The 13,942-nt window shown below is 45.5% G+C and overlaps 1 protein-coding gene across 1 annotated transcript in view; it reads left to right on the top strand.

The window, feature by feature from the left end:
* ppp1r16b (protein phosphatase 1, regulatory subunit 16B) overlaps positions 1-4,856 on the top strand; it is a 44,342-nt gene extending 39,486 nt beyond the window's left edge. The window contains exons 6-11 of the mRNA XM_083669070.1: positions 1,251-1,375; positions 2,473-2,598; positions 2,907-2,982; positions 3,133-3,262; positions 3,607-3,745; positions 4,069-4,856. Of these exons, the coding sequence (XP_083525196.1) occupies positions 1,251-1,375; positions 2,473-2,598; positions 2,907-2,982; positions 3,133-3,262; positions 3,607-3,745; positions 4,069-4,515 (1,043 nt within the window). The 3' untranslated portion in view covers positions 4,516-4,856. The remainder of the gene's footprint in view (positions 1-1,250; positions 1,376-2,472; positions 2,599-2,906; positions 2,983-3,132; positions 3,263-3,606; positions 3,746-4,068) is intronic.
* Positions 4,857-13,942: the final 9,086 nt, after the last annotated feature.

A 13,942-nucleotide genomic window follows, 5' to 3' on the forward strand; every position in this document is an offset into this window, starting at 1 on the left:
TAACATCTCCACTACAGGCTAACATCTCCACTACAGGATAACATCTCTGCATGCTGTTGGTGTGACATGTGAGACTAGTTCCTGGGGAGGTGAGATGAATGACTACGCAGCTGATCAGAGAGATGCGGTGAGGCTGATTGCTCCCACATGGAGTCCCAGCGTCGCCTCAGTGGATAATATCCCTGGCTGCCGTACCCCACAGCAGGAGAGGTGTCACGCTGCACGGGTTATTGACTCATCTGAGTCAGTCCCCCATCCTCTCACGGAACCAAGCTGACTAGGAGAGATCTCTGCTGAGCCCCACTGATCTCTGGGAAGGCTCCCAAGCTGGCAGGGAAGCAGGGGATGCCAGCCAGGCACAGTCAGAGCGGTGGGGGGGTGAGGAACGGGGGTGGGGATGGGGGGGGGGGGGGGGGGGGGGGGGGGTTAGTAGAACTGGGACAGGACAAGACAGAACAGGGGGAACCAGCCCTGGGTGAAGAGAGGATTGTTGGTTTGCAGGGATTCAGTCAGATCTGGGCTGCATTTCAATTTCAGGAAGTTTCAGTGTGCCCAGGTTCAGATGGAGGGAGGGATGGAGGGATGGAGGGATGGAGGGATGTTGTAGAATGAGATGCCATCCGGAGGGAGAGTAGTGCAGTGCCAGAGCAGGACAGGAGGACAAACTTGGTTTGTTCTGCCTCCTCCTGTCTCTCCTATGTAACCTTAACAAGGCAAACAGGATCAAGAGTACACAGTAAAGATTGCTGTCTTCATGAAATAATCTATTCAACATCAGGATTAACACACACACACACACACACACACACACACACACACACACACACACAGACAGACAGACAGACAGACAGACAGACACACGCACACACACACACACACACACACACACACACACACACACACACCATTTTAAGACTTATCACCATGTCTGGCTGTCTTCCAATAAGCGTTCTTACCGTAGGACATAACAGAGAGTGAGGCCGTGGATTGGCCATGCATTCTAAGTGTTCCGCTGGTGTGAAACACAACCTCTTTGTCTGTCACTCTACCCTATTAGCACCCTGACTGTCATTGGCCAAGGACATCATCAGGGCGTTGTCCTTGTCTGTCTGTGTCTGTCTGTCTGTCTGTCTGTCTGTCTGTCTGTCTGTCTGTGTCTGTCTGTCTGTCTGTCTGTCTGTCTGTCTGTCTGTCTGTCTGTCTCAGTTTGATTGACATCTGTCATGTCCTATCGTGTGTTTGATGGACAGGCATCACCCAGGAGATGATCAATGAAACGCGAGCGTCGGTGGAGAGGAGGATGCTGGGGGATATCCAGGACCTTCTGAGGGAGGGCGAGGACGTCAACCAGCACGACTCACAAGGGGCTTCTCTGGTGAGTCACACACACACACCTCCCATCTAGTACTGCAGTGTGAGACACACGCACCTCCCATCTCGTACCCCACAAGAGACCCCATAACCAAACCCTTAACCCTGAACCGTAACCCTAACCTTAAACACATTTTAACCAATTCGGAATTCAACAAATTCAAATTCACATTCAACGTGTATTTGCTGGTCAGGCCAACCCCTAATGTTGTGATATATGACTGAAGCACACAGGCGCTGGGGAAAGACAAGTCATGCTTCGTGATAGGAGTCTGGGACTTAGGGCTTAATGCCCAGTATTAGTATTAGGCAGTCTGCTACTCTTGATTTGACTCTTTGAAGATGGAAGTAGAGTGGGCAGGAGAAATCGAGACCTCTGGCAGGGAAGGAGGACCACACGCCGGTAGGATGTTATGTAAGAGAAATCTGTAGTTTACCGATTGGGATACATCTTTTGCCCCAGTTCAGCAGAGATTAATTTCTACAGCTGTATATGTTGTGAGATTATAGTATAACTCGCTGCAATTGCTATAAACTTGAAAGAATGAGCATGTACTGCCTGAAGGCTGCATAAAACGTTTGAAACCAAGAAACCATTCTCTTATTGTTGGCAGAAGATGCTGGGGTACATCATGAAAGCAAGTGACCCATGTGTGTTGATATTGTAAAGGTTTTATGAGCAGCCGTGAAAGCAGTGAAAAGCGTAAAAAGCAGATGTTGATATTTAGAGCCTTGTGTGTAGGTCTCTGTCGTGTGATGGGCTTGTTTTTTATTGCTCCAAGTTCAGTGGGAAACCCCCTGAAACATTCGTACAGATGTATATCGCGCACACACACACACCACGCGCGCACACACACACACACACACACACATCGCGCGCGCGCACACACACACACACACACACACACACACACACACACACACACACACACACACACACTCTGGCCGACTTGGCACCTTGTCTTCTGGTAATCTTCCGTGTTATGAAACTAAGACGCTATAAAGCTGGGATAGTTATTACAACAGAGATGATGTATTTTATGACTTTGAAAGAGGCTTTGGTTGTGTTGTTCAGTGTTTTCCTCCCCTGTCTCTCCTCAGCTCCACATCACAGCAGCCAACGGGTACGTCCAGGCTGCAGAGCTGCTCCTGGAAGGGGGAGCACGGATGGACCTGAGGGACTCGGATGGATGGCAGCCTCTCCATGCTGCAGCCTGCTGGGGTCAGGTAGGGGAACAGACACACACACACAGACACACACACACACACACACACACACACACACACACACAGGTATATACACACACACACACACACAGGTATATACACACACACACACACACACACACACACACAGGTACATACACACACACACACACAGACACACACAAACGCACATGCGTGCACACACACACACACACACACACACACACACACACACACACACACACACACAGGCATGCATTTACATTGAAAGCTGATTTCCCAGTGCTCTACACACTGTCTGTACACATGGCCTTTGTCCCGTGTTCCAGATGCATGTGGCAGAGCTCCTGGTCTCTCATGGTGCCAGTCTCAATGCCAAGACCTACCTAGAGGAGACACCCATCGGTACGTCACTTTCTTGTCTGACCATCTGTGGTCCAAACACCTTCATAAAAGCCTTCATCCTTTCCCCTACAGTTAGTCTTGGTGGTCATAATGAATGGCGTGCAGAGCTTTAGTGGTTAGTGACGGGTGTTCTGCCGTGCCGTCTCTCAGATCTGTGCGAGGACGAGGAGTTCAGGGCCATCCTGCTGGACCTCAAGCACAAGCATGACATCATCATGAAGTCTCAGCTCAAACACAAGACCTCACTGTGCAGACGCACCTCCAGCGCCGGCAGCCGCGGGTACGTACCGCCACCTGCTGGACGTCTCTGGCAACTGCACCAGCTCTGGTTTTAGTTCTGTTTATTCACTTGATTGTGTTGTGAAACCCAACGCAATCAAATGAACCAACACTAACCATAACCTGTTTTATTTTAATTTTTTTAATTTATCTTTTATTTATACAGGGGGGAAGCACCTTCATATATGCCTGCCTGTGTGTTGAAATGTAAATAAGGAATGTTTCACACAAGAAATATTCTTCAATTGCTGTTTTTAAATTTTTTTTATTTCATTGACGGTTCACCATGTGTCACATTGGTGCTTGTGGACTCAAAGGAACCCCCGTGTCTCCTCCTGTCTTCAGGAAGGTGGTGAGGCGAGCCAGCCTGTCTGACAGACACAACCTGTGTCGTAAGGAGTACGAGACGGAGGCCATCGTGTGGAGGGGAGGGAGGGAGGAGGAGGCCAGGGAGAAGGACCAGGACCAGGACAACTGTCACACGGTCAGTATGGACGTCTGAAAGCCTCGGCCCTCGCCACTCAGTGTAGGCGGGGAGAGGCAGAACATGCTAATCAGCTGTGTACTCCTCTATACTGTGTGCTATATCTGTCTACTCTTTTTCTATTTCTATTTAGATTTATGTAGATTATTCCGTTTTATTGCGTACAACATCATACAAATATCTAGGACACGGCTCAGTTTGATCGACTTCTCTCCATGCTTTACCGGTCATGTTTATCTTGCTTTGTAATGGTGCCTTGTCTAAAGGAAAGCATGATATAGTTTGATGACAGTCAACTGGACTGATTATCCCCCTCCCTCCAGGTGAAGCCCTCAGAGAGACCGAAGCCCCAGAAGATCCTCAAAGAGGCGGTGAAACCCAACGGCATCATCTGCACCACCACGTCCACGCCGGCTCAGCCGCCGCCCACCAACGGCGAGGCCGCGCCCCCCGACAGCAGGGACGAGGTCTCCGGCCAGCCGACCGAGGAGGCCTGGCCCAGGGAGCGGGCTCAGACGCTGTCGGAACTCAAAAAGCAGCGGTCCGCCGCCAAACTGCTCAGTCACCCCCTGCTGAACGGTTACCTGGGCAACGGCTCCATGGAGACCAACGAGCCCAAGAGCCTGGAGGAGGCACGCATGCCCCTGGTCTCGTCCAACGGCAGCGCGGTCTACTACACTCCGGCCAGCGGGGACCCGCCCCTCCTCAGACTGAAGCAGCCCGTGGAGGAGGAGGAGCCGAGGGCCAACAGCTGCTGCTGCGTGTCGTAGCGCCGCGGGTCACGTGACTGTGGAAAGCAGGAAGCGATTGCACAGAGAGGGAGACCCAAAAGGAAGGAAGGAGGTCCCAGAATGCACTAGGTGTGGATCGGTGGAGCTGGTGCTTGTTCCTATAACCCTCGTTCCCTCCCCCCACGCGACCCCCGCCGTTTAAACTCCACGCCAGAAGAGTCTGAAGCCCCTTACTGTGGAGAACAGGCAAGCTCCTGTGATGAAGTGAGTGAAGGAAGGAGAGAGATGGGGAAGTGGTGGATGGATACTGTTGTCATGACTGTGGAAGGAGGAATAGCAGAGACGATCCTTTAGCCCCTATAGGAGGGGGTGGGGGGGGGGGGGGGGACTCTTGAACCCTAAAAAGGGAAGGCGTTTTCTCCCATGTTACTTGGTGTCTTATTACAACTTTTCTATATTAGGACTGGTTCACACTGTTTTTCAATCCACATTCCTCTCCCTTTTTCCACCTTCAGTATTGTGTTTTTTTTTTTTTATTGACATGAAAGTGCAGCGAATCATCCTCGAACGTTCCACATCCAAAATACCCCTCTGTGTCGTACTGTACCTGTACTGTAGCTCTCTGTGGAAACACAACGTAGCAAAAGAGATGAGTGTTTTCTCTTATGAAGTATTCTTAGTCAGATGCAGACTGTTTGAGTGTGACAAGGAATAGTGTGTCACAGAACAGTATTATATTCTAGTGTTAGAACTAACATGAAGGAGGAGGACAGGGACACTGCTCTAGAGGTTTTCAACCATTACGTCACCATATTCTGTTTGACTCTTGTCCGTCCATGTTCACACTTGACATCGAACTGGTGTACAACTATTTGACATAGCCACTTTGTTCTATCCATCGTTTAATTTAAACAAAAAAGTTCTTTGAAAAATGATCTGTACAGTTTTTAGTTGTTTATTTATGAAAAGTAATGTTCTGTATGTATAAAAAGCTATAGTTCTTCTGAAGTTATACAGTGTATTTATTGTCTCTTATCAGTGGAGAGTGAATGCAATAGGGTGGGCTGATACAGTGTGTTTTTCTTTTCTTTTCTTTTTCTTTTTTGTACTGCACCTTTAGAAATGCTAATGTTCAACTGACAAAACGAGGTGACTGTCCGGTTATCTGTCGGTTTTGAAAGGATGCACCGACGTAGTATTTAGATTCCTTCTGTGGGTGTGACATTGTCACAGTGTGTCAGTGTGTGTAGGAGTTAACCCAGAGATACTGCAGGGAGTTGAAGGGCGTGTGAAAAGGACCATCATGTGGTCTTTTTCCAAAAACTGTACCTGTCTCAGTTACCTAAATGTCAAATAATATGAAATACTGCAATGTATAAAGTATGATATCCATCCAAACTCTTAAGAGACTTTAACCAAGCAAAGTACAACATACAACCACACTTGCAAGCTTAAACTCTTATCAACATGCATTCAGACCATGTACAGTATCTATGTATTATTTTGTAGAATCTGTGTCTGTGTTGTTTCAACACTGGAAGCACCAACTAACCAACCCTGCACCCTGAAACTCCCTCCCTCCAGCATGGGAAACCCTGTAGATAGACGTGGATCACAAGGCTAACACAACACATTGTTATTGTCCTTTAAACCTGTGGACCCTCCTGTCTTTCTCCCCTCACCCCACCCCCCATATGGGTGCCAAAGAGTCTTCCAGAGAGTGCAGGGCATAGATTGGGCACTGGGGGAGGGGGGGGGGGGGGGGGGGGGGGGCTGTTGCTCACCTTACAGAGACTGTCAATACTGTCGATTCCCACCACCCTGTATACAGTGTCAACCATCTGTAAAGTACAGATCTGATTTTGTAAATGTGTACCTTTTAGTCGACTGTCCAAGAACTTGCAATAGCTGTCAAAACGTGGTTATTATTGTGACATTGTGCTCTGGTCATTCCTATGGAGGAAACCAAACTGTTACTTTAAATCAGTACCAACAATTTTCAGCAGGCAAAGGTTTGATAGGGGCTGCTGTCTATGTGGAAGTAGGAATTTCCATTGGTCCAAATGTGTATGATATGATAGGTGGAGACAGATGTACAGTGGCCTAGCCCTCCTACTGGTTTTCCCCACTGTTATGGCCTATGAACATAATCTGTGCTCCGGTGGCTTGTGTCTTGTTATTGAGAAGGAAAAGACTATTAAAACTACTGATTTTGTAATTACTGGAAAATACTGATGATTGCATTAACATATTTTGAATAAATTGTATATTTTGAGCATTTGATTGTCTTTAATGTATCAGAGGCACAGCAGCAGTGTCCCAGATGACATTTATAGTTACCATGGTGAAATAACACCAACACCACCTATGATGTACTACTTAATATTGTTTTCATGAATGAATGAGTCAGAGTCAACAATCATTAACATTACGAAAATAGAGATTGTCTCGCTGTCAAGAGCAAGACTAAGGGAACCTGCAAACCGATATGGTAACATGGTAAAAATGTGGTTACGGTTTAGGTTTGGGTTTAGGGTTTGGTTAAGGTTAGGATTAGGGTTTAAAGTTAGGGTTCACGGGATGCAGGTTGAGCGTGTCCACTGAGTTGCTCCCTGCCTACAAGCCTGTGACCTACCTCAGGCACAACTGATGGAAATCACTGCACACTGATGCCTACTTCCTAATAGCTCTCCCACTGCGTACGAGTGAGGTCACTGATGTGCTTTCTCTCCCTTCCAACCAACCACTGACGTCTTGCTCTCTGCTCTCTCCTCCGGACATCCTCTATGGTGGCCTTGTCTGAGCGGGGACGTCTGGCCCGCCCTGCTCTGGCCCTCTGTTGAGCAGCTGTCAGGTCCCAGTGCTCAGTGCTCTTGGCGGCGGAGGGCCTCTGCTGGTCCATTCACCGCCCTCTCAGAGGACCCTCTTATTCACTGGTTGTAGGGTCGCGGGGTCAGACACTCAAAAGGCTGCAGGCACACTGCTGGCATCAGTCACAGCCATAACTCTTGGTTTGGAGAGGGAGGGAGAGAGAGAGAGTGGAAGGGAGGAGAGGACTGTGAGAGGGAGGGAGGGAGGGAGGAGTCTATATGCAGCGTAATTCTCTCTGGGGCACAGTATTGATGTCTTTTTAAATATTAATGGGAGCTGTAATGGTGGAGGTGGAGGGAGGACAGGGCCTGGGGCCGGTTTAAACACTGTAAACATGTATACTTCCTCCCTCCCTTCCTTGAAGTAATCACTGATCTGACATGAGCGGAATGGTCAAAGCTAGATTTCTACTGCATCGATTTCACCAATCAAGTCATGTCAGATCAATGATTTCGTCAAGGAAGGGAGGAAGGGAGGATGCATGCATTACAACAGTATTAACACATATATACACTCACTGAACACTTTATTAGGAACAGTATACTTATGCTGGGTAGGGCCTGCTTTCAAAACAGCCTCAATTCTTCGTGGAAGAATGCATTTTGAGGTGCTTTTCTGCTCACCACAATTGTACAGAGTTACCGTCTGAGTTGCTCTGAGTTACCGTAGCCTTTCTGTCAGCTTGAACCTGGCCATTCTCTGTTGACCTCTCTCATCAACAAGGCGTTTCCTTCCTCAGAACTGCCTCTCACTGGATGTTTTTTCTTTCTTGTACCATTCTGAGTAAACTCTACAGACTGTTGTGCGTGAAAATCCCAGGAGATCAGCAGTTCTAGAAATACTCAAACTGGCCCGTCTGGCACCAACAATCATGCCACGGTCAAAATCACTGAGATCACATTTGTTTTCCCCCATTCTGATGGTTGATGTGAACATTACCTGAAGCTGCTGGCCTGTATCTGCAGGATTATATGCATTGCGCTGCTGCCACACGATTGGCTGATTAGATAATTGCATGAATGAGAAGGTGTACAGGTGTTCCTACTAAAGTGTTCAGTGAGTGTAGATATAACATGTGTGTAATGTGTTGATGGAAATAATACAGCCAATGTTGTTGTTGTTTTTGAATTACAATGTATTTACTGAGTACTTACAGTTCATTGTGTCCATGCTCTTCCAGGGCATCTTATGACCTGTCAAAGCAACAGTTAAACCACTCCTGTGAGATTTGAAAGCATATGTAACATATGCTCAATACTAATAGATGATAGTTACATTTAAATAGAACATATAATCTCTCACAATCTCTTGAACAAATATGTGTCTTTTGAATTCAGCCTTTATTTGACTAAGAAACACCAGACAGAGGAGGAAGCCTTGCTAACCTATGGCCAAGAGGGACAACGGTGGTGAATCATAAGATGTGGGACTGCATTAACCTCCAGCTCTCAGGCCTGCCCTCTGCCATTGTGGCTGTGCTGTACCCAGGGAGCCTCTGGTGGTTGGCATTCAGGCTGGGCCAGCTGGCAGAGTCCCCAGTCCTGCTCCTCTTCTCTTCTATCCTCTCCTTTCCTGCCCTCCCCTCCCTTGCCCTCACCACCCCTCCCCTCCCCTTCCCTCTCCTCTCCTCTCCTCTCCTCTCCTCTCCTCTCCTCTCCTCTCCTCTCCTCTCCTCTCCTCTCCTCTCCTCTCCTCTCTTCCGAGAAAGGCAGGAAAGCATGAAGGAGGTGGATGGGTTCCAGGAGTCATCCCCCCCCCATTCCCCGTCGACCACCCTGCTAATCCTAATTGTGTGATGGATGGCCCAGTGGGTCAGAACCTCTCCTTTATTCCCAGGGTTCGCTGTGACCTATGAGGCCCTGCTATGACCTCTAACCCTCTACGTGCAGTTACATGTCCCCCCATAAACTAGGACAATTACCATTCATGTCATTCATGATCCCTGCTTACCATAGTGTCCCTGTCTCTAGTATATGGTGTAGCTATGGGGACGGTTTCACAGACACAGATGAAGCATAACTCTAGGCTAAATTGCACTTTTAAACTGGACTACCTAAAATTGCATTTCTCAGATATGATTTAAAATAGTCCAAGTCATTTACTAATCAGGGTTTAATAAATCTGATGAAATTTACAGTACACACACACACACACGTATGCACGCACACACACACACACACACACACACACACACACACACACACACACATACAAATCCACACGCACACACACAGCCTTCAATCCCATATACTGTAAGCTTGTATTGTAACTATATGCATCAATAACATTTTTCAATCACATTATTCAATTTCAAGCACTGAGTTTCAACCAATTAAACACACAGGCATTGACTTTAATCAGTGGATTGGCGTCACACTGACTGTGGCACAGAAACAATCTCAATACAATGTTCAAGTAACGTCAACATAAAAAAGATAACATGAACTGTATATCAGGGGAGGCTTGTGGAGGTAGAAATCGGAGGATGGGCTCATTGTAATGTATGGAATGGAGTGGAACTGGAACGTGTGTTTGACCCATTCCTTATTCTGTTCCATGCATTATTTAACAGCCAATCAGAGGGCTGTATTTAACAGCCAATCAGAGGGCTGTATTTAAGAATCATGTTGTAGAATCATGTTACGCAATAATGTTTCTTCACAGTTACCTTTGAGGTATGTTTATTTCAACAATGTTTTCTTTTCATCTCCCTCCATTGTTCGGCCGAACCCTGACTTTATATGAAGCTCTGCTTGTGACACTGCCCCAACGTGTCATGTGATGGGTAGTTCTAGTGCTCTCCATGACAAACAATTGAAATGTGTGTTCCGTTCCATGTTTTTCAAGCAACTTCACATAGATCATCTGATTAATCCTTACTTATATATACTGTATATATAGGTGAGCAGAAATACATGTCCTTCAACAGCCCCCCATTCTATGCCTTGTATGTATTTACCAGAGTCTATAACAATCTCTGTACTGTGGCCTCCTGAAGGTTTGTAGGCCTTAGGCAACACTCAGCGTAATGTCAGTTTGAAGGGTTTCTACATTCTGCAGACTGTAAAAATAACTACATTCAAAAGATTAAACAGCAAAAGGGCAAATACTTTGTTTCCATGCCAAAATGAGAAATTGTGTGTGCTCTTGAAAAACGAGTTTAGGGGTTTGAACCTAGTGACTGGAATAAGAAATATATGATTCCATGATTTACATATTTTTAAAGCTCAGAAACTGCTTTTTCTGTTTTCGTCAGCAGCAGAGGCAGCTGGAGCTGTTTAGTGGAAGTGGAGGTGGAGGTGGAGGTGGAGGTGGAAGTGGAAGTGGAGGGAGCACAGGGCCTGGTGTGGTAAACCTGGGCCCTGTTTAAACACTGGAAACATGCATACTTCCTCCCTCCCTTCCTTGAAGTAATCACTGATCTGACATGAGCGGAATGGTCAAAGCTAGATTTCCACTGCATCGATTTCACCAATCAAGTCATGTCAGATCAGTGATTTCGTCAAGGAAGGAAGGGAAGGATGCATTCAAACAGTATTCAAACAGGTGACAGCAGAGCGAGAGGAAATGCCAGTGAGCTGTGAGGATGTCTCTCTGCCTGGACACCCCCACCTGTAGAGAGCTTAGCCCTGGCCTGCCACACACTGCATGGGACTGCTATGGAGACTTTAGCGTACTGTAGCGTGGCCTGCTGCCATAACAACACAATCCTCTTATCACCACGGAGCAGCAGCAGGACACCTGCAACGCTGAGAGACGATCAGGGTTCCAATTACACGTTGTCTCTTAGGGATGCCCAAAAACTCTGGAATTTCTGGTTCCTCTGCCTGAGGAATTGTTGATGTCAACAGAAGGGTTGGTTTCCTCACCATCCTACTAGCTCTGTTTAGACATTGTCATAAGTCAATAATAGGGCCACAGTGCTGGATTATTTACTTAGTGGATTAAACCTACAGTAGGCTACAGCACCCAGAGACACTCATCAAAACGTAAAGGTCTTTGAGAGTTGAGCATGCCTTTTCATTATGACACATGATACACATCCTCTCGCTGTGCTGAGTGTGCATGATGAGCATGTGAAGCCGGTCAAGGTTGCAACATTTCATCCGTTTCTCAATAATGCAAAAGAAGAAAACTGAAAAACATCATCAGAACGCATTTCCTGAGTGTTTTCAATTAGCAGTTGAAAAGAACATGATTTTTGTTTGAAAGAACAAAACAACTTTGTTTTTTCCGGAAATAAAAAGCATAGAGAGCAGAGGCAACACTTTAGAGATCTCTATAACGTTTCCGCATGTTGTTCTTGTGGTAAGGTTGTAAAGAGGATGCGGTGTTCTGTTGCAGTAGTGCATTTTGCTGTTGTGCATGGCTAGCTGCCAGCTCACACTAACTGTGTGTCTGTGTGAATTCTTCAGGCAGATCATGTACTACAGAGGAAAGAGGGGTGTTTTTGCAATCAAAAAAGGAAACCTTTCTTAACTAATAAATGTATGTTCAAAATTATGTTTAAGACTTATTTGTCATGCACAACCCTTTTCCTGAGAAATAACATACATGGTTCCAAACATTCAGCAAAATGATGTCCTGGTTTCACAGGCACATCTTCACTCATTCATAGACTGACTGGTCACAAAGATAACCGTATCTGTGTCCCAACACAACAGGCCACATTTCTGAGCATCAGATAAGCTTCAACGGTTGACATGTACATGTACAGCACATATGGGTGAAGTCTGAAAACAAGAAATTCATAGCCCTTTAGCTAGACCAAATGTAGACCAGCATTGGTAATGCAGTTAAAGTTATTGAAGAGAATAGAATAGAATATCTGTTTTCTATGAAACACACAGGTACACACAGGTACACACACACACACACACACACACACACACACACACACACACACACACACACACACACACACACACACACACACACACATTATTAATCATTTATGGATAATGCTCTCAGGTCTGAAAGCACAGAAAGTGTTTTTGTGGTTGAACTTGTTTCCCCCTTTAAGATCATATGATATCCAATTTACTTGAGGCTAAGAGGAGGCATGTCTATCATTAGTATGTCTGACTACAGCTTCATATTACACCACAGCTCACTGGCAAATATTCCACATGCTTCATGATGGTGCAGTTCCTCCACTGTCAGACCATGTTAAATGGGGGGAAGATGTCTGTCAGGGTAAAAGAATCTGACATTAGCTGTCGATGCTATTTGGGACAGATAAATATAAATATTGCGAAACCTCACTGAGCAGAATCCTTAAACAAAGTCAAAAGTCAAAGTGGGTTTATTGTAACATACTCTGCGAGCAGATCAGTGAAATGCTTAGATTGCACAGGATAGGGCCTCAACAATGTCATACACAATATACAATAAACTCACTAAATGCTGAAATACACCCTAACTAAATTGCACAATATAAATGCAAATACAATACTGGTTATTAGCAATAACTAGAAAAAGAAATTCCAGAAGAAACTTTGTGGGCTTGCAAAGTCTTATTTTGGTAGTGGAAAAGTTTAAAGATGTTTTGATAGATTTGCTGGGTAATTGAAAGAAAGTGAGAAACAATTCAGAGGTTAATCAGTATGAGTTATACTGAGTGAAGCAGTAGTGACTGGTGAATGGAAGAAAGGACGATGCTAGGTAGTTGGAAGGTTAGATAGACATAAGGTTGGAAAGATAGAAGGTTAGATAGATAGTATGGTATAATGTCATAGATAGATATATAGGATGAGCTGCATTGGTTAAGTGGTTGAGAGTGGTTTCAGTGGGGTAGAACTGGTAGCAAAGAAAGTGCATTGTTGTGTAAACATTCTAAGAATGTGTTCTGCAGGCCTGTGGTTTTTATTTAAGAGTCCTGATAGGTCCATGGCAGTTGCAGTTACAAAGGAGCTCATAGAATGTTGGCCTAAATCAACATTCCACCATGTTAACCAGGTGAGAAGGTTTGAAGTTACAAAAAGCTCAATAATTTAAAAGGTTTAATAGGTATCAACAAGCTTTTATCAGAGGTGATAATTTGGAGTATTAGGCACATGTAATATTTTGGTTTCCATAGACCTCCATGTTAAAAAGTGCATTTTCAAGTTTGTAACGTTTAAAAAGTTTAATCGGTACCACAACCAAAACCCATAGCAACGCGAGCTAGACCTCTCTGCACGTTTTAAAGTTGGATTGGTGTGAATAGTTTAAAAGGAGGAGGAGTAGCAGGTTTAAGTCTGTCGAAGAACAATAGTTGGACTTGCTGAAGCAAGCCCACCTAATAATAATAATAATAATAATAATAAGCAGAGCAAGAATATTGTTTGTCAGTGATCATACAGGTTTACCCCCAACAGAGACCATGGACAGTGCATATTATTCTCGTCACCTACTGAAATGTGATTGATCTCGTAAACTAATCCGATTTACGAGAAAGCATATTGCATTACAGTGGCTACATAATTTATGCTGACATGTATTGTTACACCTTTAAGGTTTTTTCCAGCATGCGTGCGTGTTATTGGTTGAAGAAGCATGTCTAATCCCATTGGCTGTGGGTGCTTATCAGCAGCGGAGCTTGAGCTGAGGACAA

The sequence above is a fragment of the Argentina silus genome (genome assembly GCF_951799395.1).
Source record: "Argentina silus genome assembly, chromosome: 4".
NCBI classification, from domain to species: domain Eukaryota; kingdom Metazoa; phylum Chordata; class Actinopteri; order Argentiniformes; family Argentinidae; genus Argentina; species Argentina silus.